Source organism: Giraffa tippelskirchi, chromosome 9, assembly GCF_054371585.1.
Source record: "Giraffa tippelskirchi isolate mGirTip1 chromosome 9, T2T-mGirTip1v1.2.pri, whole genome shotgun sequence".
Classification (NCBI taxonomy): Eukaryota; Metazoa; Chordata; class Mammalia; order Artiodactyla; family Giraffidae; genus Giraffa; species Giraffa tippelskirchi.
Window position 1 is genome coordinate 26,203,015 of NC_137283.1, and position 26,519 is coordinate 26,229,533.

Consider the following 26,519-nt stretch of genomic DNA (forward strand, 5'->3'; position numbering starts at 1 on the left):
GTAGTCATGTATGGATGTGAGAGTTGGATCATAAAGAAAGCTGAGTGCCAAAGAATTGATGCTTTTGAATTATGGTGTTGGAGAAGACTCTTGAGAGTCCCCTGGACTGGGGTTTCCTAAAGGAAATCAGTCCTGAATATTCATTGGAAGGACTGATTTTGAAGCTGAAGCTCCCATTCTTTGGCCACCTGATGCAAAGAACTGACTCATTGGAAAAGATCCTGATGCTTGGAAAGATTGAAAGCAGGAAGAGAAGGGGACAACAGAGGATGAGATGGCTGGATGGCATCATTGACTCGATGGAAATGATTTTGAGCAAGCTCCAAGAGATTGTGAAGGACAGGGAAGCCTGGCGTGCTGCAGTCCATGGGGTCAAAAAGAGTCAGACATGACTGAACAACAACAAAAGTTTGAGAAGGGCTTCCTAGGTGGCTCAGTGATAAAGAATCTGCCATTGTAGGAAACATGTTCCTTTCATGGATTGAGAAGATACCCTGGAGTAGGAAATGGCAACCCACTCCATTATTCTTGCCTGGAAAATCCCATGGACAGGGAAGCCTGACAGGCTGCAGTTCATAGGGTGGCAAAAAGTCTGACACAACTGAGCATGCACACAAAGTTTGAGAAACGCTGCAGCCCTGTGTTCCATATTTCCCCTTCAGCTGGGGTAGGATGGGGACCGTAATTCATATTCCTACCAAGACCGCATACAATAATGGAAGAGAATTCTCCAAAGAAAGGTCAGTGTTGACTACTTAAAAAAGGGAAATAGATTCTAGGCAACCAACAAATACCCAGCACCTTCTACACTCCTTGAGTCAATGACATTTCCCTTTTGCATACAAGGTATCTTGCTTCTATAGTTATTGTTGAAGGTGGGCTCCATTCCAGGACTGCTAGTCTCTAGGAAGAAGAGCATTAATTTGGATAACACTTGTGTCTCTCTTCAACACCTCCCCAGAGAAAGCATCTGACTCCTGAAATTGAGTGGAAGACCTTGAGATTATAGCTCAGAACTCTTCTTTCTCTGTGGGTCTATCTGCCTGTAGAGAATGAATATATTCTGCTGTTCTCTTTGCTGTACAGGAAGGGAGCTTGCCCTTACAGGGAGGATCTGTGCTCATGTACCTGTGCCAGGAAGTCTAGATCTGCTTAATTCTAGGGTGAGGTGTCAGGAAACCACAGCTTCTCGCTTAAGCAGTTTTGCACCACCTTTCTCTGTAATACAGCTGACATCTTGATTTACATTGATTTGATTCATGAATCTCTCTTTCAGGCAGAGAAGAAAAGTGTCAAGTATGAGGCCCCTATGAATCTTATTAAATATTCTTTATGAGGTTCTCTTTGAATACATGAGCCATAAGAGAATTGTTGATTTGTCATGTTTGTTTGTTTTACTAACTCATTCATCTGAGTATTTGTAATTTTTTCAGATCTATTGTATGAGAATTTAAATGTTTCAAGTGGGTTGTTGCCGAGGCTTCGTGAATTACTTAAATAGTTTTATATAATCATTCGAACTGGAAATCTCTTTTTAGGGGCCTTTTGTTGTATAGATGTGAGTCCATTTTAGGAGAAAAACTGTTGTCTCTGTCATAACAATAAATTTAGCTCCAGATATATTTGTTATGATAGATACGCATTTGGAAAAGTTTTATAAATGTAATGAAAATGTTCTTTTTTGTTGGTTCTCTTCTTATGACTATGGGTAAGTATTAATGTGAGAAATACACATTTATTTTGGCTACAGAGTCGGGCCACACTGTATTATTTCTTTAGGACTTCAGGTGCCTGTTCCGTGTAACATGTGTATCCAACAAAGTAACAGAGCTGCATATTATTAGCCTGGTACTTACTCAAATATAGGATAATTAACTGCTGAGTCTTCTCTATTCTGTCTCTCTTTTCCTTGGAGACTTTCTCACCAATAAATCACTAAACTAACACTGTTGAATTCATAAGAGGAAAGCTCCAAATGGTATAGCTAAAAGGATGAAAATTCTAATATTATTTTCCTAAATACTATTTGTAGGTTATCTTTGAACTCAAGGGAGAAACGTTATTTACCAAGCATACAGGAGTGAGATTGGTTGTAAATGAAAACATACGCTATATGCTCTTTGTTTCTGACATTTATTTTCTCATGCGTTTTCAATTTATATTTGCTTTTCTTAAATGTCATTATTTATCCTGTAATATATGCATCATGAGTACTTTTTTCTTGTTGCTAATTGTAAGCATCCGTCTCTTACAATATGTACTCAGAAAGTGAAGTCTAAAATAGCCTTGTTATTTTCTATAGAGCAGTTTAATCATTACAGTCTCATGTGATCTCATCTCCACTGAGATGAGCTTCCTGAGAAAATGTAGAGTTGCCGTGTGTTTGTTAAAATTCAAGTTGAATAAATTACCGTAATATTCAGAACCTAGGCAGGGGGAAAACAATGTTTTCCTGCCTTGCATGCATAATACTACACACCTTTTCCATTCTAAAACATAGTGTGTTTTTATGCTAAAATGTCATCATATAGTACAGGTCAGTGTTGCATAGACGGCAGGCTACTTTCTGAGCAAACGGAGTTTCTTAACAGCCATAAATTTAATGCTATCACTAAATTACAGAATGGACCATTAGAGCAGCATAGAGCAATTAAGTTTCCTTATTCCTAACTAACCATATACTACATGAAGTTAAGTGAAATATTTAACCTCTTTTACTACAAAAGGAAAAACCGGTAAAAGGTTTCATATAAAGGTATATTATAAAACTGATCAATGAGTTAAAATGCCACAGTGATTAAAATTACACATTTCTCAAATCAGAGCGGAGTACCACATTTCTGAATTTCAGTCTCATAAATCTTCATTAAACTTTTTGTGCCAAGACTAGAGTCACTCATGGTTATCTACATTTTCAGCTCTACCCATTTGCAGAAAATCGTGTTCCCAGAAAGCACAGAAAGCAATTTCATTTATAGTGAAGTGGTATAAAATTTTCACTTTGAATCTCTGTAGGGAAGCATGGGTTATTGAAGGTTTTCTGTTGAGAAACAATTACTCTATCCATTTACTGAATATTGTTTATTTTTATGTTGTGTGAAATGCCCTGTGGGCCTCTTAGAATTGACTGGAAGAACCAATTGAGGAAGAAAATATCCAATTAGCTCAAAATTTTACAATGTACAGAGTTTGTATTCTTTGAGAGTCAATATGTTTGTTTTGGAGTTTTTGTGTGATTCCCGAGGTACCAGCCTTGCCTTTTAAACTGTTACTTATCTTAACGTAGTCGTTAGTCTAGGCCTGCTTGTTTAGAGTTATTAAACCTCACGCACTAAAGGATTTCTAGTTCTTCCAACATTAAATAGTTCTATATTTGTAGTCAAAGGTTGACAGTTACACTAGTTTATAGCTTGAGAAGATCTCTGAAATTGCCTGTCTCTGCTCTGTGGTACCCAAATGTGAAGCTCTGTGCTTAAGTTGAATATTTGTTCAGGCAACAGTAGACATCTTTACTTTGTTTTATCACTTACTAATCTCAGAAGTGGTTGATTGTCTCCTGGAGCTTCCAGTTCTATTTCCACCCTCCAACTCAGAGCAGATAAGGTTGCCTCAGCTTTTCAATGTCTTCAAGACCTTCTGATACCATCTTTCTGATATCAACTTGTTTTTTTTTGTTGTTGTTGTTTGTTTTGTTTTGTTTTAAATATGAAAATTTCCAGCAAATCTCTGCTTTCTTTTTAAAGCAGTGGGAGGGAAAATTTACTGAGTGAAGCTGTGGATCAGGGACTATGTTCTTTGGGGATCTTGGTCAAAAGTTTAACAAGTACATTAGCAACCAGAATGGGTCAGGAACATTGCCCTTGTTTATTCATTTATTCTCATTCCTTCTTCCTCTGAGACATTTCTCAGCTGGTTTTCTCCCTTTCTCCTCCCGCCCATTTCTCTTCCCCTTATTTTCAGTCCTTCCCCCTTTATTAGCATCTTGCTTAATAGTACAAGTGTATTTTCAGTCCTCTTATCTTAGGAGTTGTTGAATTCTCTTCACTCAGCCCTCTACTGCTTCATCTTTCCTCTTCCACATATATATTTATATACATATGTATAGGTGTGTATATACACACACACACACATTTAAGAGGGCGTCAGAGGATGAGGTGGTTGAATGGTATCACCGATGCAATGAACATACTCCAGGAGATGCTGATGAACAGGGAGGCCTGGCACACTGCAGTCCATGGAGTCGCAAAGAGTCAGACATGACTGGGTGACCGAGCAACAACAGCATACATATAGAGAACATACATACATATGTGCATATATACATAAATATGTGTGTGTATAAAAGTCTGCACACTTTCTGAACTTACTTCCTTGTAATTTGTAAAGTTCTCAGTCCCTTGAAACCTGCCTTCACTAATCCCATCTCTTCTACACTGACTCTCTAAAGGCACATAGTCATTTATTCAATCAGCAAGCTTTATATTTGAGCATCTCTCTGTACCAGAAATAGTTCAAGGCTCTAGGAATTTAGTGATGAAAAATCCTGACACTATCCACTCTCCGTGCTTCTAAAGACCTTACCATCTCTAAAATCACAAGAGGAGGAAAATATTAGCCAGATAAATACACAGGTATATAATTGGCCAATTGCCCAATGCTATGACAAAGGCACAGATGATGTATAATCAGTAGAGGAAGATGTAATGTGACCCATGGGTTCAGGGAAGTGACCCAAATCTGATTGTTGAATACACGTTTATCAGACATAGGGAACCGGTTTTATAAAGGCCCCAAGACAAGAAGCACAAAAGCAATTAAAAGAAGGCTTGGGTGATGAGAAAAGCAAACCAAGCATAGAATTCATAAGGCCTTTTGTAGTTAAAGAGGCAGGGTCCTGATGGGAAGATAGGGCTAAGCTTAGGATGTCATCTTTTTCCTGCAGGTAGTAGGATGCCAAGAAGGAGGTCTAAGCCAGAACTGGGCAGGAGGGAGTAAGGCAGGATCACATTTCTGTTTCTCTACGCTTACTCCCCGTGTTCTTCCAAAGAATCTTCATATCTTAAGCTTTCATTCATGTGTACCTCCCTGCAGGCTTTTCTCTTTCAGTTATTATTGCACGCTATTTAAGAAAATATCTCTTCTATGATAAGGTATAAAGAGATTTTTTTTTTTTTTATCATCCCTTTGCAAAAAGTGATGAGATTACATTTCACACCCAGCAAAGAGGGCAGGGCCTCTGGAAGGAAATCAGATATAGCACCTTTTTTACAGGATCTTAGAATTTTTAACCCTTTACCGTAGTTCTTTAGATTGAGATAAAATAGTGCTGTGTATTCGCTGGTTAGCTGTCCAAGCCATTGCTTTTAAACCTTTGTATTTGAAATATACCTGGACATGTCAAAAAAAAAAAAATCATATGAGCAACTAACAGTCATGGGTATCTCTACCCAGCATCACGAACAGGTCACTGTGTGCCAGCTCTGATTCCACTGCAACCTTCCCACCCAAGAAAATATAACCACGATACAAGTAAAGGTGAATCATAAGCTATGGAAACTACATGCAAATTATATATATACACACACACACATATATAAACATACATATATAGCACAAAATCTGTATCTTGTGTATTTTGATACATTAACTTGTCCTAATAGTCACATTTTTTGACACACACGTAAGTATGTTGCCACAAATGGGATAGTATTTAGAGATTGACTTGAGATCCTCCAACTCTAGTCTAAGGTCCTCAGCATCTCTCCTGTCTACTGTATTGTGTCACCGAGAAGTTGGAGCATTGTTTGACCAAGATTTACACTTACCATGCCATGCTGATGCTGGAGTTGCAGATCTTGTAAGAAGCTTACCACTCATTTGGATAGATAAGACACTCAGGTAACAAAGATGTGAACCGTAAACGATAAAAAGTATTCAAAGCATTAAATGCATAATATAGATAGTAAAGATTTTAGAGATTCAAAGAAAAGGAAAATAATTCTGGGTAGACAAGATGGGCGGGAAAGATTCATGAATCCGACTAATGAAGGTCAGCTCTCTCTCATTCTTCTTTCTCAGTTCAAATGGCACCTTTTCTAAGAGGCTTTTCAGAAGCACCCTCTCATGGAAACATTCCCTGTGGCCATTGCTTTTATTGTATCACCCCATCCGAATCTTTCTGATTACTTCTCAAAAATCTGAACTTACCACATTTACTTGTTTCATCATTTACTGCATGTGCCACTCACTAGACTGTTATTTCCATGAGGTAGAGATTTTCTCTCTCGCTTACTCTGTGATCTCAGGGATTCTGATAGTGTCTAGCACATGTAAGGTACTCAGTTCTATGTGCTTAGTTAATTAGTTAGATGCAAAAGCCTTAAGTACTTTAAGCATACACTCAGAAATTCAAATGTGATATTCATTTACGTTGTCCAAATTCTCTGCAGTATTTCGTGGGTGACCATGTGCATGTTCTTTTGCAAAATTTGGATTTATACTGGGTTAGATATGTCTTTCCCAAGTTCATCATTAAAGACCAAGGAGTTTCTTATTTCTCATAAGCTATTTCACATTTAAGGAAAATAGTGTCCTGTCTATTTTTTGTTTTCTCCAAATTGAGAAGGCTAAACCATGAGTAATCTCCTTCACCGTATAGTTTTGGAAAACATACCACACTTATATGATAAAGGCATCCTTGAAATCAGGTAAAATATTTGGTATTGCTGTTAAGTAAATTTGTGTAAAAATATCAAGAAATACTCAAATTGGTAGAATGTCTTTTTTTAGTCATCTGTATGCATGTGTATGTTAATTTTGTTTTAATTTTCTTTATAGCCAAGAAAACTAAGGGGCTGCTTTATCTTGCTTTAAATATAGTAGCTAAAGGTGATACTTCTGTTAAAAAATTCTGTTTACTTTGGGGAAAAAAGTGACCTCTAGACATTTATTTGTTTCACTTGTATTTCCTTTAGAACTTCTTTTCTAAATGATAGAGGACTCAAAATTGTCAACGTAACTAAAGCTGATGCTGGAATTTATACCTGCATAGCAGAAAACCAGTTTGGGAAAGCAAATGGCACAACACAGTTGGTTGTTACAGGTAGGTGCCTTTCTTAAAGACTTCTTTACATAGGGATATGCTGTGTGCCTTCTTACTAAGATCAAAGGAAAAAAATGTTTCTTATGATACACAATGTACTATAAAGGTCAGCCTTGCGTTTGGCTCAGATGGGAGAGAATCTACCTGCGATGCAAGAGACCCGGGTTCGATCCATGGGTCAGGGAGATCCCTTGGAGAAAGGAATGGCTACCCACTCCAGTATTCTTGCATGGAGAATTCCATGGACAGAGGAGCCTGGTGAGCTACAGTCCATGGGTTTGCAAAGAGTTGGAGATGACTAAGTGACTAACAGTTTCACACTTTCACTATCTTTAACAAATGACAGTCAAGAGAACAGTTCTTAATATTTCCTTATGCATCACAGTGTGTACCAGGAATCCACGAGTTACTAGTTGGCATAATGGTCAATAGAACTGCAAGTAGCATATGCTGCTCCTATACTTTTATTTTGTGTTATTCTATTATGTTAAATCTTTTGTACACTTTTTCCCTTTTCAATATCTTTAATATTTTCTGGAGATGTTTAATTCTCTGGAATAATCCTTGCTGTCAGTCAGAGTTACTTCGAGTTGTGGTTGTACTTTTGTTCATTTATTTGTCAAAGAAAAACATTGAGTACCTACCATGCTTGGGTTATCCTTCCCAGCTGGTGCAGTGGTAAAGAATCTGCCTGCCAATGCAGGAGACTCAAGAGATACAGTTTTGATCAGGAAGATCCCCTGGAAAAGGCAATGGTAACCCACTCCAGTATTCTTGCCTAGAGAATTCCATGGACAGAGGACCCTGGCAGGCTATAGTCCATGGGGTTGCAAAGAGTCAGACACGACTGAGCAGCTGTCACAATGCAACAACATGCTTGGGTTATTCAGTAAACAAACTGACAAAGTGGCTGCCCACATGCACTGTACCTTATTCCAGAGGTACAAAGAAAATAAGCAGTAAGTAAATATACTACAAGGAATATAAAGCAAGGAAATACTTACAATGAAAACAAAATGCAAACAAGCAGAAAATACCAGAGGAGTGTTTGAGAAACAAGCTGGAGCATGAAACCAGGTGATCAGAGAAGGAAAGATGTGAACCAAGATTTCATGGAGATGAAGGAATTCAGTTGATTTCTTAGGGACAATCCTGTAGAGGTTTTGTAACGCTTGTTAGCACTTAGTTTGACTAAGGTTTTAGTTGGAGTGAAAAGTAGAGACTGGTGCAGAATTTTGAGCAGAGAAATGAAATGATGGAAAGTGTATATTTAAGGGGTTACTCTCACTGCTCAGTAGAGAACAGACTATGGGGAGTCAAGGGCTGCAGTGGGAGGGGCCCCAGGAGACATTGCAGTAATGCAGGCGGGAGTGATAATGACCACAGTGAGAGCGGCAGCAGAGCAGCTGATGAACGGAAGGCATGCAAATCTAAATATATTCTGAATGGGGAGTCACTGGCATGACTGACAGACTGGATATGAGGGCTCAGAGAAGGAAAGAGAAGCATTCCTGCAGGGTATGTGGTGAACACCAGGAAGAACATCAGCCAAAACAACCAAGATGAGAAAGGCTGGGGTCCTACAGGATGGGGTAGGAGGAGCATCAGGAGATTGCTGTTGTAAAAAACATAGTCAGTGACTCTTTTGAAGACTTTTGCTGTGACATGGAGCAAGAAATGGGAAGTAGCAATGGGAAAGTGGAGTCAGAGAACTTTAAATTCACAAAAGTTGGAAGGACTGTGATGACAGAAATGCACATGTGGATATTTGCATTTGGGAAGAAACAGAAATTAATTAGCACTTCAACTAAGTATCCTACCTATTCTAAACATCATTTTTTTTGTAGTATCTCAAAAGTTTTGAGTTTATTTAAATCTTGGTAGTAGTATATTTTCCAAGCATTGAAAATGCGGTGATTTCTATTTCTACTCTTATATTTCATGAAGCAATAAAACTAAAATGAAATTGATTTTGTAATAGTCTTATAACTCTTGTTTACAGGTGACTTTAATTTTTCAACTTCTATAGCCTATAGATTTAGATATCCTAATTCTTTTAACAAGAATTTGTGTATGCAGTGAAATATATTATGGGTCTTCATCAAAATGTCTGTTTTAATCTTGAAAATTTTTCATTATATAGAGGTATATATACACATATATATGTCTACACATACATACACACTATAAGTGAGATTAACAATCTGCCTGTGAAAATTTCTTTTATCAAAATAAAAATGCTGAAGCTTTGCTTAACACTTTATTATTTCCCCCATAGAACCGACAAGAATAACTTTGGCGCCATCCAACATGGATGTCTCTGTGGGTGAGAGTGTCATTTTGCCCTGCCAGGTGCAACATGACCCCCTGTTAGATATCATGTTTACCTGGTATTTCAATGGGGCCCTCACGGATTTTAAGAAAGATGGATCTCACTTTGAGAAAGTTGGTGGGGTAAGTCGTGACAATTTTCTCATGCTTTTTACACATCTCTGATGTTTTGTCCCCATAGAAACATCAGGGACATACATGTTATGCCAGGAATGTTTGTTCTTTGAGAGAACTAGGGTTTCAATTCTGTAGTGATCTATGATCTAATTTTATTACTGTAATTACCAGAAAGTGAGCACATTTACTTCAATTTGTAAATTACAATTTTATTTAAAATTAATGTTTGTTGTGTTTATGTTAAATATTACTTTAACATAAACATAAATTTGTGTTTGTGTTAAAAGTACTTTGTGATACTTTTGTCATTAGTATTCCCTTCCAGAAGGGAAAGTGTTCTTATGCAAATGTGTATTTTCAACATAAAATGTTATGAAATTTACATTTATGAAGTGCTTCCAATGTATCAGGCCAGGTTCTTCATCCCAGTTAATTCTTGCAGTGCGCTGGATGTTAGTGGTAAGAACTGTCATTTTGCAGGTGTTTAAACCAAGGAGTTGTAAACTTATTAATCTGCCCAACGTCACTGAGCTGATTTAGATCCAAGTTTAAATCTGTGAGTCCCCAAAACACAAATATTTTCTTTTGGTCCCTTTTGTCACCTCATGTGTGATGGTCCTACTTGAGGGAGAATTATAAATTTCAAGGGAAAATAGATACGTTGAAGAGAACTGCTAAGAAGGGACTCAGTGTTGTGAACCACTCAGATTAAACAGCAGACCTCATACCTGGCCACATGTCTGTGAATCCAGAATCACAAGGCCAGTTTCCCTTGCCAGCCAGTTTGCATCGATACATGATTATCTTCACTCATTTTGGCTAAGATGTCAGTGGTGCATCATTATAAAGTCTGGCTTTTCTCCTTATGGACAAAACAATATGATGGTTAATTCAGCTATATTCATTTGAAAGTATTTCTTATTAAAAGTATGTATGTATATACATGGGTCTATGAATGTGTTAGGATTGTGTGCAACTTCAAAGGTTGGTGTTAAAACTTGAATGTGTGTGTGTACGCTCAGTCGTGTCCGACTCTTTGCAACCCCATGAACTGTAGTCTGCTCGGCTCCTCTGTCCATGGAATTTTCCTGCAAAACTCCTGGAGAGGATTGCCATTTTCTTCTCCAGGGGATCTTCCCAACCCAAAGTTGAACCTGTGTCTCTTGTGTCTCTTGCACTGGCCGGCAGATTCTTTACCACTGAGCCACCTGAATGGTGTCCTCTTAAAAGATCTGTTATAATCCTAATGCCTAGCTATGAAATAATAGAATTATTAGTCTTTGACCCTGGTTCCTAGCAAAGAGCTTCTAAAATTTTTGGAATTTCCTGGGTGATGAAACCTCTTTTGCCCTAATGAAGTGAATCTTTGGGCTCCTGGATAGCTTCAGGATGGTCACGAGAAAGACCAAGCCATGATTAGAAGCCTGGAACTTCAACAATCCCTACCCCAACCCCATCCTTCAGGAAGGAGGGAGGGGGTGGGGATTGAATTTATGATTGACCAGGCCTATGTGATGAAGCTCCCATAAACATCCCAAAAGTAAAGTACTTTTCACCACAGAAAGCTTCTGAGTTGGTGAACATAGCTACATGCTTCATGGGTGACACACCCCACATCCACTGGGATAGAAATTCTTGCACTTGGAACCCCTCAGGATCTCACCCTATGTATCTCTTCCTCTGGATGTTTAGATGCATTCTTTATGATACTTTATGGTATTAATGTTTAAAATATCATGAAATAAATACTACTCTGAGTTCTGTGAGTCCTTCTAGCACATTATTGAGCCCAAGGAGCGTGTCATGGGAACATCAGTTTATAAGTGGTATGAGGTACAAATGGCAATCTGAGACTCATGATTGATATCTGAAGTAGGGCCAATCTCATGGGATTGAGCCCTTGACTGGTGGGCTCTGAGGCTATCTCCAGGCAGTTAGTATCAGAGTTGAATTATAGGACTCCCTGTAATTGAATTATCAGACCTAGTGTTGGAGATTTGCCTGGTATGGAAGACACACACATTTGGCATTCTGAATGTGTGTAGAGTAGTTGACCGTAGAGGTGACACAGAAAGAGTTTGCCCTCTACACTAGTACCTCAGAATATGACCTTATTTGTAAAGGGTTGTTGCAGAAATAGTGAAGTTATGATGATGTTATACTGAATAGGATGGACCCTAATCCAGTATGACTGTTGTCCTTATAAGACGAGGGGAATTTGTACACAGACAAACATACAGAGAGGAGATCACCTTGTGAAGTCACAGACACAGGGAAGATGGCGCTGTGAAGATGGAGGCGGACACTGTGAAGTCATGCTTCCACAAGTCCTGGAGTTCCTGGAGTTGCCAGAACCTGGAAGAGGCAGGGAAGGGTCTTATCCTAGAAATTTTGGAGAGAGATCTTGATTTCAGATTTCTGGACTCCAGAACTCTAAGAGGATAAAGTTCTGTTGTTTGAAGCCCCTCCAGTTTATGTTACTTTGTTATAGCAGCCCTAGTGACCCTCTACAAATGGTCTTGAAGAAATTGGAGATGTTTAGATATTTAGCCACAGTTAAGCACAATTTCAATGCCGTTTCTATTTTCTGTCATCTGGCTTGTTTTGTTTTCAAAGTTCTAGTTAACTTTCCAAATTGTTCTGACCGATTCAAAGCTTTTAAGAACTTCACCACTTGCTACAAAGCATTACCATTTCTTTCACTATTGCTTTAAAAGCTTTTTTTAAAAAATCACTAATCTCTTCTATCACAACAGGAAAAGGCATATGCCAGTATCCTCTGCCAGCTCTTTACTCCATGCTTAGGGTTCATCATTTGCCTTTACTTGGAGAGGAGGCAATGGGAAAAAAAAGGCTAGAATGTTACCTTCACAATGATTGCTTATCCAATCAGAAAAATGCTTCTCCTGTAACCCAGCTCTTACTCTAACTTTAATTCATAAAGAATTTGATTTAAAACATTTGCTCTTCTGCATATTGTAGATAACAGCATTTGTGATTTATCCTCTGGATTTTAAACTGTTGATGATATTTTATCCAATACAATGTCCTCCATCTGAGTTAATGCTAAAGAAATATATGTTGATATACTAAAAACTCAAAGCATTTTGATTTTATGTGCATCAAACATCCTCAAAGAAACATTTGCTAAGACTGAAGTAGACAGCTGCTTTCTTAAGAGGATTTTGGAGTTGAGAATATTCAAGATAATGATGTTACTTAACTGCTGCTGTGCTATGGATAGGTTGTAGGTAAAGTATTAAGTCAGCCATCTTGCTACAAGAGTCAGGTATCTGAACCATGCAATTTCATGAATTAACCCTATCACTTGCTAATTCTGTTCTTTTCCTAACATGCTTGATCACGGCCTATGAATTTTTTATTGACTTGTGGCATTAGTTAACTTAATATTCTCTCATCAGTGTAAAATGGTAAGCCCTACAAGATGACATTATCCTTAAGCACAGGCAATTAAATAAATTGGTTTTCTGTTGCATGAGAAGGGAGTCACATAACAGCGCATATCCTCTGATTGTGTGTTCATTGCAGCATTCATGTTAATATCTAGAAAGTCTGCTTTTCTTTTATCGCATTGTGTTCATAGATAGATTCCCTGTTTTCAAAAGCAACAGAATGTGAGGGAGGAGCTGGTAAGTGGGAAAGCTGTCTAGAAAGCTGGATAGTCTAAGAGCCATTTTTTTTTTTTAAGAAAAAGAGAGAAAGAATAAAAAAATGGAAAATCAAACATACAGCTTTCAGCTGTTCCAGCCACTTGTCCTTGAGACTACTCTGGGTACTCAGCATTCATTCATTTGTTATAAAAAGCTCACACCTTTCTAGAAATACCCAGACGCTCAAAACAACCTCTAACAAATTAGACTAAATCTGTTGTATAGACTTGCACTTCATGCCAAAAGAGTGTGATGACTGTTGGAGGAAAGGGAATTGTCATGTCCAATACATGTCACCAAGTGAGGGTCATTGGCTTCATGCAGGAAAGAATTCAAGAGCAAGCCAGAGTAAAGTGAAAGCAAATTTATTTAGAGAGATAGACATTCCATAGGCAGAACGGGCACCTCCTCAGAAAGTGAGAGTGGCCCCAGGGCATGGGATTGTTGGTTTTTATGGACTGAGTAATTGCATGCTGTAAGGAGTCGGAAGAATATTCTTACTATTCCAGGGAAGGATGCAGATCTCCAGGAACTGGGCTACTGCCCGCTTTTTGGTCTTTTATGGCCCTCGGAATTCTCACGGTGTACAAGAGACTGGTTTTGAGTATTATGATGAAGATACAGTGAGCTAAAAGTCAATGACCAGACTGTTCTCCGTGCCACCTTGCATTCAGCTGGTTTCAGCCAGTTCCGTCCAGTTACTATCACAAGGATGTGATAAGGCTGCACCCCTTCTTCATTAATCTTATTGTTGTGTCCTGCCCACTTACCTCCTGTCTCAACTGCAGTTCAGGTTTCTGCTCTGTCAGAAGGTATTACATTCAGAAAAGCTTGTTAAGCTAATTGTGTAAAGCAAATTGACATGTCACCAAGGAGAAATATAGGTCAAATACAGGCTTTGTTCCATAGGACAAATCAAAGTTGTGTAACTAAATCAACAGTAAAAGGCTTCCACTTAAGTCCACTGTTTGCCAAGCAAATCTTGTTTGCAGGCACCATGTGCTGTAATTAGAGAAGCAGGGAATTTGTGTTCAGGTACACGTGAGGTCTAGATCCTCTTGCTCACTAGATGATGCCCTTGCCTGGGGTCCTTTATGTTCCCCATTTTCTGGTTTCTTTTCCCAAAACTTTTTAGTATTTGCCATGTTCCCTCCCACCACGAGATTTTGCACACATTGGTCCCTCTTCCAAGAATACTGTTCTCTCTCCTTTTGCCTGTGTCTAGATATCTTCATATGTAGTTGTATATATGTAGGTAAAAGAATGTATATGGGTTTGTGTATACACTTAAATTTCATATATGCACAGTAATAGGATGAGACACAGTCCCAACAGTATGTTTACAGTAGTAACATTCTATCATAGCCATGCTTAATCAACAGAACTCTATTCCATTCACTCCCCCTCCAAAAAAAAAAAAAAAAAAAAAAAAAAACACAGAAGAAAAGAAAGAAATAAAAGAAGAGAAAAGGAGAAAGGAAAAAGAGGAATTACCTCATTCACCCAGTACTCAGTAGAGCATCTTTCTTTCTCAGCTTTTAAATATATCTAAGCTTCTACTGACAAGAAAAAGGGGATAATAGCCCCAAGTACAGGAGACATGAAAGAACATTATTGGCTGGTACCTAAGGATTTAAGGGCCTGACAATTTAAGTATGCTTTTAAGAACGTTCAAAAATAATTTGGCTTGCCTTGATAAGCCAACTTTTTGACTTAGACATATTACATAATGGAGACTGACTGTAGTTTGAAACTTTTGAATGTAAAAGCATCTCATGAGTTCCCTGTATATTGTAAGGGTGTTTAAATGAATTTGCTTTGATAAACCTGATGTGGGGCAGATAGCTTAGAAATGAGGAATGTATAGAGCCAAGCTGTAGAGCTTTATACACCTTCTGTGGAATTGGACCTGTGATGGATTAGAATTTGTGGGGATAAAAATCACTGGAAGCAATAAGAGGTTTAGCAGTGACAACCAATCTGCCACTCATCGAACTGACTGCCTTCAGTGTGATTTTTCTCCCATGGGCCACAATCACAGTCAAATGACAGCCACTCCTTGTGAGCCTGAGTCTTGATGGATTTCCCAGCCCTCGATGGCAGGAAAGAGTATCTTTGAAAGAAATACTTTGTGTGTAATAACACAATGTGGTCACTTTGACTTGATTAATTTCATAGAATTATTTGGGTATGAGGACTAAGGGTTTGAAAATACCAGTTATTTTATGATACAAAATTCTGTGAGAGGTTTTATGTGCATTTGAAATACAGAACCGAGACAAAGCACTCATTCCAAGCAGTACAAGTGGTAATACACTGTGTTTTTAAACATCTTCCACTTACAGTTGTCATATAAATGTTATACCTTGTCCAAATTCAAAATATCAACTGACTTGGAAAGATCATTAGGAGACTGTATTCAGCATTGAGCCCATAAAAATTGGTGATTAGACCAGAAGAATTATTGTTATTCATCTTGAACATAGTACAACAGCCCCTCACAATCCCTCCCACAAAGCTATTTGGGGATGAAAAAATAAGAATTCTCCTGTGCCTGTTGGAAAAGGGGAACTGCACAAAATAATTGTGAAGTTGAGCTTATTTCACTAGTTCATTATTTGCCCACCCAGGTATAGAGAGACTCAGTTCCTAATTAAGGTGTGATTAGTATCCCAGGGCTGTGTTTATTATGTACAGTGCTTATTAAGCTCCACCCCTAGTAGAAACCCTGCAAGATTTAAATTTATAAGAAGATGAGCAGAAGTCAGACCAAGTAACTTATAACTTGAGCTAAAACCCATAAAATCAACCAGAGTTAAAACAAAACCAGCACTATGAGTGAAAAGATGTGCAAATACTTATCAGTCATATTTAACAGAAAAAAAAAAAGGTTAACAAGTGTTAATTTCAAAAAGCAATAGTAATTCAAGGCAAACCTTTAACATAAAAAAGGAATTTATTTTGGAAAAAGTCTGCTCTGCCATGAAGATAGTAATCATGAATCATAATAGTCCAATTAATATGCCATTAAAATGTATCAAGTCAGGAACAAAGAAAAAAGTGAGAAACAAAATTTGTCACATAGTCTGAGAACTCCTCTTTTAACCATCAACAGATCAGTTTGCCAGAAATTAGAAAAAAACTATTTCATAATGGAAGTAGCAGATACATATAAAACATTGATCCTAAAATTAGAAAATACACCTTCCTTTTCACCCCCTTGTAAATATTAGAAAAGAAAAATAACAAAAAAATTATATAGAAAAGAGATAGATGGAGGAAGAAATGGAAGGATGGAGGAATGGCCAAGAGCAATGGTTGAGCTGTGAAAGATACTAATGAAGAATAAAGCTGTTAAAACAGCTAAAATTAGAAATGAGAAAGAAAATGTGATAGGTAAGAAAGAATTAATAAACAGAGCATTCCATGTACAAGTCATATGTATGAAAACCCAATTATATATAAACTTTTGGGAAGAATATAAATGATCAATATTAATAATAATTCCTTTGTATGCCCAAAATGATAAAAAAATTTGTAACCCCCTACCCCCGCAAAAAAGGATTCTAAGGCTAGAGTTTTACTGGTAATTTTTTCAATTTTTTGGCAATAGATAAATTGTTATATAACCTATTTGAAAATATAAAAAGTTTTAAATCTTTCTAATTTTTTTTTTTGTTAGGCTAGTATATTCCTGAGAACAAAACCTGGCAAGATTACAAAAAATAACTAAATATGAATCAATTTCATCAATATAGTATGAAAACCTAAATAAAATTTTAGCAAAAAAATATGAACATTGTACTAAAAGAATAAACTTTTATAAGCACTCAGTGATAGTTTCAGAAATGTGCATGCTTCATATCAATAAATATAATAAAATAGACCACTGTATCCTCAATGAACATTTATAAGACATTCAATAAAATTAATGATCAATATAGGAAGAAATAATTGCTTCTTCTACATCTCAAAAATTTCTTTAAAGGAAATACCAGAAATCCTTTTATTTACACCAGGAAAAAGACAAAATGCACACCAGTACCATTACCTTGGACTTCCCTGATAGCTCAATTGGTAAAGAATCCGCCTTCAATGCAGTAGACCCTGGGTCGATTCCTGGGTCAGGAAGATCCACTGGAGAAGGGATAGACTACCCACTGCAGTATTCTTGGGCTTCCCTTGTGGCTCAGTTGATAAAGAATCTGCCTGCAATGTGGAAGACCTGGGTTTGATCCCTTGGTTGGGAAGACCCCCTGGAGAAGGGAAAGGCTACCCACTCCAGTATTCTGGCCTGGAGAATTCCATGGGCTGTATAGTCCATGAGGTCATAGAGAGTTGGACATGACTGAGCAACTTTCATATAGACCATTACCTTAAATCCATTTGGAGGTTTTTGGGCCAATACAGTCTATATGAACAAGAATAAATGTCTAATTTGTGAAATAAGGAGACAGAATTATGAGTATTTGAGAACAAAATGATACTAGGGCTTCTCAAAACCAAATAGTATCAACTCTAAAATTTTTAAAAACTGATCAGAGTTCAGTCAACTACTGTGATACAAGATAAATTCACAAAAAGCAATAGACTTACTTATGTATCAACAATAACCAATGAAAAGTATAATGGGACAGAAATGTCCCTCAAAAGATAGATTAAAATACATGTTAATAATTTGCACAAGTGCAGAAGGTCTAAATAAAGGCAGCTACAGTACTTTCTTAGGATGAATGGGTGGATGTAGAGAAAGACAGGGAAATAATAATAAAAAGCATCAGTGCTCCTAGATGAAATATAAGAGCTATATATCGTAAGGCTTTTCATTTTTCTTAGATTTGTCCATGGTTCCAAAATGACTATCAGTCAGATTCCACTTGGGACAATTCTGAAGTACAGAAAAGAAAAGTTTACGGTATTCTGAAAGAAGAGTAATGACACTTTGTCAACAATTCCCAGGTTGTTTTCTGGAGGGTATTTGTTCAGGTATGAATTGCTGGATAGGATTGGAATTATGCATATAGGTGTATCATTAAATCATCTGAACTCCAAATTCCAACTCTCGTAACCTGTTTCATTTGCCTATGAACTGTTGTTTATCTTTCTTTGCCTCATCTATAAAACTAACATGATAATAGTACTTTATTCTTAGGTATGCATAAAATACTTAGACCAACTGTGTTAGCTCTTGCTGCTGTTGTTGCTGTTACTACAACTAGCACTGCTGGTAGGATTGTTTCTAAAATTTTCTCTAGGAAACCTGCAGCAATTTACAGTTCCATCAGCAGAGCAGGAGGGTGCCTGTTTGCCCAGTCTTTTCCACACATTTTTTCCCTTGACTTTTTTTAAATAAAAATATTCCCAAGCAGATGGTTGAGAAGTGTTATCTCTTTATGAACAGTTTCTCATTTCTCAGGTTAAACAGTAAAATTGAGAATCTTTCCATGTTACTTATTAGTAACTTGGATACTTAAAGAAGATTCAGAATTATAACCAACTCCTCCAAATCAAGAAAATTCAGAGCTTAATACTGACTTATGAAATGCATGAAACTGCTGCCGAAAACGGAAAAAAATTACCTCATTTCTAGCTCAAGAAATTTACAAAAGCCCAGCTGCCTGAATTATTGTATAGAAGAATATTCAAAAAATTATTTTAAATCTAGCAGTAGAGAATGACTTCCCCAGATTGCAAAAGCAAAACACATTGCTTCAAGACAACCATCAGCTAGATAAGACCTATTTTATTTCTGCTAGAAACAAAGTAATGATATTGATATTTGCATATAATAGATTTTTAATCTCACCTATTTTTTGTGTGTGTCCATTAGATAGTGTTCTCCTTAGGTCACAGCAGGAAATCCCCCACTTACACACAAGTTCATAGTATGTACTGACCATTTCTTTTTCCTCTTCCATACCTTGCAGATTTGTATCCTCTGCTCATTTCTTCCATTAGAAGTCAGGTCTTTTGTTTTACAGATTTACAGTAGGTCTTTATGTAGTCAGGCTCTTAATTATATCTTAGTGTGATTCACTGGAAATGTCTTCTTTTAGTATGTCACTTTTGTGTTAAACTTGTCTATTGTTATATCACTCAGAATAAAACTTTTCGTTTTCATGTAGTCAAAAAAAATCTGTATTGTTCTTTTCCTAATAGTTTTCATAACTTTTCTTGGATTGAATGGAATATTCAAACTGTAGCAATTTGAAGAGAAATATGAAGATTTTAAAACTGGTATTCATGGAGAGTTACTTAAGAGAATTTGGGGAAGTAGAGAGGCTAAAGCTATGGGAGAGAAACTTGAGGAGATATGCAGATATTAACAGAATATTTCAGGGAGATTTTGCTGTGAATTTCATATTGTTCCTCTTGTAACTTCTATAAAATGCCACCACTCCAATTTTTAGGAATTGAATTTTTCTCAGGGGTGGGGTGTCTGTTGTTTACTGTTGATCTTAGGACTTATTGAGATTCTACCATTGGACCCATCCTACAGTTAGCCAGTTGAAAACTATAAGCTACCATCAAAGAGATACTAATGTGTATGTTTGTGTACCTATAAATATGTTTGTATATATCCCATCACATGAAAATCTAAATGCAGCTATGTACAGATACTTTTAAAAAATCTCTAAAGGAATTTATGAGTCAGTAATAATCCATTCAATGTTGCTTATAATTCTTTCAGATCCTCCATTGTAAATAACAGGCATTTGCTTGTATCTGTGATTTGCAAATTTAAAATATCTCATCTCTGGAGGTGGAGGAACGAACTAGCAGTTTATAATTTTGGTTTTGTTTTTGGGGTGGGGCTAAGGTTCATGAATACATTCTGAAAAAGAAAACTTGTCAAAAATAGGCTTAAATCTAACAAATCCAATAAATGAACAAATCAGTCAAACCAAATGAGGAGATAAATGGTATCTGCTAATCGTAGCATTATCTTTTATTCATGATGACTTATTATTTTAAAAGCTTTGTTAGGAAATAATTCTCATAATTCAACTATTTTAAGTGTACCACTAAATAGCTTTGGTATGTTCAAAGAGATCTACATCATCATCATCATCAACTTTAGAGTATCCTAACAACCGTTTGCACCCTATAATCTTTACTATCTCCATAGTTTTACCTTTTTCCAGAATGTCCTGTAGTTGGAATCACGTGGTATATAGCCATTTTGGATTGACTTATTTCACTTAGTACTGTACATTTTTATTTCCTCCTTATCTTTTAGTGGCTTAAGAGGTTGGGTTTTTTTTTTTTTTTTTGGACTGAATATAATAGTATATCCACTCACCTCCTGAAGGACCCCTTGGTCACTTCCAAATTTTTGAAATTATGAATAAATCTGTGTGCAGGTTTTGTATGGACATAAGTTTTCAATCTTGTTAAACATCAAGGAGTAAGATTTCTAGGTTCTTTTTGTTTTGTTGTTCAGTCACTCAGTCATGTCCAACTCTTTGCAACCCCATGGACTACAGCAGGCCAGGCTTCCGTGTACTTCACTGTCTCCCGAAGCTTGCTCAAACTCATGTCCATTGAGTCGATAATGCCATCCAACCATCTCCTCCTCTGTTGTCCCTTTCTCTTCTTGCCCTCAATATTTCCCAGAATCAGGGTCTTTTCCAAAGAGTTGGCTCTTTGCATCAAGTGGCCAAAGTATTGGAGCTTCAGCTTCAGCATCAGTCCTTCCAGTGAATATTTAGGGTTGATTTCCTTTAGGATTGACTAGTTGATCTCCAGGGGAATCTCAAGAGTCTTTTCCAGCACCACAGTTCAAAAGCATCAATTCTTCAGTGCTCAGCCTTCTTTATGGTCCAACCCTCACATCTATACATGACTACTGGGAAAACCATAGCTTTGACTAGACAGACTTGTATCAACAATGTAATGTCTCTGCTTTTTAATATACTGTGTAGGTTTCTCATAGGCTTTCTTCCAAGAAGCAAGTGTCTTTTAGTTTCATGGCTGCAGTCACCATTCACAGTGATTTTGGAGCCCAGGAAAATAAATCTGTCACTTTCCACTTTTCCCCCATTTTTTTCCCATGAAGTGATGAGACCCAATGCCATGATCTTAGTTTTTTAAATGTTGAGTTTTAAGCCAGTTTTTTCACTCTCCTCTTTCATTTCCATCAAGAAGTCTTTGGTTGATGAAAAATTCCTCTTTGATTTCTGTCATAAGGATGGTGTCATCTGCATATCTAAGGTTATTTATATTTCTCCTGGCAATCTTGATTCCAGCCTGTGCTTCATCGAGCCTGGAATTTTGCCTGATAAGTTAAATAAGCAGGGTGACAATATACAGCCTTGACGTACTCCTTTCCCAATTTGGAACCAGTACATTGTTCCATGTCAAGTTCTAACTGTTGCTTCTTGACCTGCATACAGATTTCTCAGGAAGCAGGTATGGTGGTGTGGTATTTCTATCTCTTGAAAAATTTCCCATAGTTTGTTGTGATCCATACAGTCCAAGTTGTAGCATAGTCAGTGAAGCAGAGGTAGATGTTTTTTCTGGAATTCTCTTGTTTTTTCTATGATACAACATATGGTAAGAATATATTTAGTTTCACTTTCCTCCTAGCAGTGAATTGTTATTTTGGAAAAAACTATTAGATCAATTAAGAATATTTTACTTATTTATTTTCTGATGTTCTTCTTTTCTTATTTAGGCCTGTGTTTCTGGCCTATATCATTTTCGTACTCTCTGGAGAGAGACCTGTGGTTTGATTTCAGATATAAATCTGGGGAATTCTTCATCACCACTGCTTCACATGTTATTTCTGTTCCTTTTTTTCTTTCTTCTCCTCTATTACCACCATTATACAGTTCTTAAGTATTTTCTTCTTTATTTTCAGTTGTTTCATCTTTTAAGTTTTAGAGCATTTGGTTGTCACACACACACATACGTTTAGTCTACTAATGAGCCCATCAAAGTCATTACTTATCTCTTTACAGTATTTTTGATCACTAGCATTTCTTTTTTTTAAGCATGTTTTTCAAGGAGACTTTCTTCTCTACAGATCCTTGACAAAACAGGTATATTGTCTTATACAGCTTCCTATAGATGATAGGAACGTGCCCTTCAACTTATGCATTTCTTTTTTACTTTTTTTTTTTTTTAGAATCTCCATTTCTCTGCTTACATTATCCATTTTTTGTATCCTACCTATTTTTTTCCATTAAATACTTTAGCATATTAATCATAGTTCTTTAAAATTTCTGGACTGATAACTCATGCCATGTCTGATGCCTGTCCTGATGTGTATTCAACCTCTAAATACTGTGTTTTTTGCATTTTAATATGCTGTGTAAGTTTTCTCTTGAAACCCATGAATGATGTACTGGCTGAAAGAAGTGCAGTGAATAGGGCTTTACAAATATAGTGGGAAAGTATGGGAGTGAGAAGGGAGTATTCTCTAGTTTTGTGTTTTGGTCCCATTGTTTTGGTGAACCTGTCCTGAATTATCAGCTTCACCAGTTCTTTGTCTCCTCCTCACCCATTTGGTGAGACAGGATGGCTGGAGGTACTGGAGCTGTGTGTTTCTCTTCCCCCATGTGGGAAGCTAGATTTGGGTATTTTTCTTAGAAAGAGGTGGTGGTGTTGTGTTTCTGTCATGTGTGACTCTATGCGACCCCCATGGGCAAGATTCACTAGGCTATTACAAAATCCCAGCAGGTTAGGCTCTGGTAAATAGTTTCTTCTGCAGGCAAAATTTGTTTTTTAAGAAGACTATAGTGCTCTGGCTTATTGCAGAATGGTTCATTTTACCTTCCCCTCCCAGAAATATGAAAGGATCTTCAATCATTATTCACTCTGAAGATCCAGTTGAGTTCCTGGAGGTAAAACTCAGAAAAGTGTGGGGAACCATCTATGTCCTGGGTTCCCAGGAGTGTTACCTCTTAGACTTGTTCTGCTGACCCTCCAGAAATTCATTAGTCACAGTTCAGATTTCTCTACTCCAGTACTGGCTTCCAGGGAAAATTCTGCTGTTGGATTTCTGCTCCAGAAAGTGGTGGTTCTCTGTATTTGCCTGTTTGTTTCTCCATTTTAGAGGCAGTGGTTTTATTCTGTGACCCACTTCTCTGTCAGATTTAAGAGGAGTTGCTTACCTTTTTACTTGTTCTCAGAACAGAGTGATGACTGCTAAACTGCTTATATGCCAGTTGAAAATCAGAACTCAGGGTGATTGGTCTGTTTTTTAATTAAGTTATTTGACTTTTTATTATTGAGTTGTAATCGTCCATAGTAGCTTGGGTTTTTATGTCTCAATTTCAGAAAGAAAATTATTCTACTTTACAAGATAATATATTTAATTATACCATATAGTTGATCTGGACATGAATAAGAAAGTGAATAATAAATGGCTCATTTGGGGCAATTGAAAATTTTAGACACAAAACCCGGGAATTTTAGCTGTTTTTTATTACAGTAAATACTATAGTTTTGAAAACCATTTTTAATACTGACTTTAAAATTTTAGATGATGCTTTTTACTAGAAAAATAGTCTAATGATAATATTTGACATCCAACCTCCTGTCTTTGATAGCTTACAGTGAACAATGTCAGATTCATGATCTCCAAAGAAGAAGATTTAGCTTCGGGACCAGGGACCAGGCTTGATCACTCAAGAGCTTTTGTGTAGCAGAGTTTTATTAAAGTAATAAAAGTGACAGAGAAAGCTTCTGACATAGACATCAGAAGGGGGATGGAGAGTGCCCCCTCGCTAGCCTAAGCAAGAGAGCTATATATTTTTTTAATTAGTTATTGTAATAAATCAAAAGAATGTCTCAAGGTTGAAAAGATCTTACTAGACCCACTCCCATAATATACACTTTAAGATAACAGGCTTAGTCAGAAGGTTTTCAAGAAGGAGAAACTGTCCTCAAGCAAGATACATTGTTGTTATATAATCCTTAGTACAGAGTTTAAACTGAGTTGTGTGTTGCATAATCATCAGTTATGGAAAACATTTTATGTGACTAATTTATGTAACATTTTAAAACGGTTTATGTGACTAAGACTAAGGAATGTAGAGAAAAAAAAAGACATTTGTCCTTTCCTCCTCCTTGAGACCTCCTTGGGGACCCTGGACTTCTTATCAACCTGCCTAGGAATTGACTCTCTCAGTCTCTCATCTTTTTGTCATCTTTTTTAATAAGACTTTGAGATTTTGGAGAAGGAAGTGACAACCCACTCCAGTACTCTTGCCTGGAAAATCACATGGATGGAGGAGCATGGTAGGCTACAGTCCATGAGGTTGCAAAGAATCGGACACAACTGAGCGACTTCACTTTCACTTTTCTTTCTTTCGCTTTGAGATTTTAAGAATCTATATTTCTGGAGTATTAGGAAAACTGTTGGAATATTTTGGTCTGAATTCTTAATAAAGCTAGCATGATCACTTTGTGAACAGCTCTCCTAGGAGAGAGTATAATTTTATTCTCTCTGACTGTGGGTATCTTTTCTCTGGCTTATCACACAGGCTACTGACATGAAAGGACATCTAGATCAGGGTTGTTGGAGTTTTTTTACATCTATTTTGGTTTCTTGGCACAGTCAGCTTAAAACAACCCTGCAAGGATGAATCTTGATAAACAAAGACTACAAACTCACCATTCTCCCTCTCTCAGAACTGCTGATGGGAGGAATCCAAGGAAAAGACAGAAAGTAAGAGGACCATTTTATATAGTCTTTGTAGGTAACCTGCCCTCAAAAGAGGCAGTATGGCAGCTACAGAATGGATCTGAAGGGATGTGGCTCATGGTGTTTTCCAAAAATGGCTACACAAGCACACTTTGCCCAACTTTCTCTTCTTTCACTATGACTTTGACACTGTTCCTCATCAAGGGGTGAAATGTATGCCTCTCCTCTTAAACCCAGGTAGACCTTTGTGACTGCCTTAACCAATACAGAAAAATAGGAGTGAAGCTCTGTGATTGCTGAGGCTAGCTCATAAACATGCATGTACTTCCACTTTGTTGTATTGGTACAGTTTTGCTTGGAATCCAGCCAGCATAATATGAGGAAGTACAAACAGGTAGGCAGAGAGGTCTACCGTAAGAGCATGGCTGTGCTTCCACTCACTAGCCAACACCATTCAACAGTCATGTAAGCTGGACTGCTTGTCCCCATTCAAGCTGCCCCATCTGATAAGGTTTACAGCTGAGATGAGCTGATGATCTCTGCTCAGATTACACATTGTTGAGTGGTATAAATGATCATCATTTTTTTAAGCCACTAAATTTTGGGAGTAATTTATTACACACCAAAAGTAATTGGAACTAGGAAGTGAACGCAAGACATTTGGCACAAATTGCTTGCTCAAGTTTGCATGAAACAGTGGCTTTTTGTACCTTTCAATGGATTTCATTTTTTATGTGCTAACTTTATAATTCTACAAGGGGCAGATCTACTCCCAGTATATTTTAAACCTCTCATATCAGGGTAAAAACAACAAAGACAAAAAAGACGTTTGATCTGTGAGATGTGATTGCTACTCAAGATATGCTCTTAGATATTGTGCTTAAGATATCGTGACTTTAAACACCTTCATTCTATGTCAGAATTGTCACATCAGTTCAGAGTAATCTTAGGGTGATTCACATTGACTAACAGTTTCTGTAGAAACCTATCACTGTGTTGAATTATTTCAATGGCTATTGTTTTTAAAATGACAACAAGTACATCAGTGCAATCTAATGTCAAGGAAATGAGCCTTGTGCTTGACCTATAGTACCTGTTTCACAAATACTACTTTCTCACCCATCTTCCAGAATGAAAATATGTACTGGAGTACTTCTCTCAGCTTATAAATCCAGCACTAAACAACCTAACTTGATGATTATTTTATGCATTTATTGACTGTAGCACTTTAAACCTAGGGAGAAGATGTTGGTGATTGTCTTGAACCTTTTAGTTCCAGGAGGAGTGAAGATGAAGAATATGAAATCTCAGGAGTTTATTGAGTTCTGATACTAGCTGATCATTAGAATTAGCTAAAAGGTCTCTTTCTCATCCATCCTGATTTAACTGTTCTGGGATGTGGCTTCATGATTTCCGGGATGTTTATAAAGACTGTGCAAGTGAATTTATTGTACAGCCAGTGTTGAGAATTACTGGCTTAATGATCTGGGTAGCCAAGTGTTTTGCAAAGCACAGATAAGGTACCCAATAGGCGACATTAAACAAAGTAGAATAAGATCCATGCTGTTTTCAGTTTTGTTTCAATCATTTAGGTTAAATCAACGAGAGTAATTCAGTGTGGTGTTAGGTTTGTCACGAATGATTT

General features: G+C 37.1%; 1 protein-coding gene across 5 annotated transcripts in view; it reads left to right on the forward strand.

The window, feature by feature from the left end:
- Window positions 1–26,519, forward strand: part of CNTN3 (contactin 3) — a 380,656-nt gene that overhangs the window by 288,665 nt on the left and 65,472 nt on the right. For all 5 annotated transcript variants that reach the window (XM_081528272.1, XM_081528273.1, XM_081528271.1 and 2 more), the window contains 2 exons: window positions 6,975–7,102; window positions 9,381–9,556. In XM_081528272.1, coding sequence (XP_081384398.1) covers window positions 6,975–7,102; window positions 9,381–9,556 — 304 coding nt within the window. The remainder of the gene's footprint in view (window positions 1–6,974; window positions 7,103–9,380; window positions 9,557–26,519) is intronic.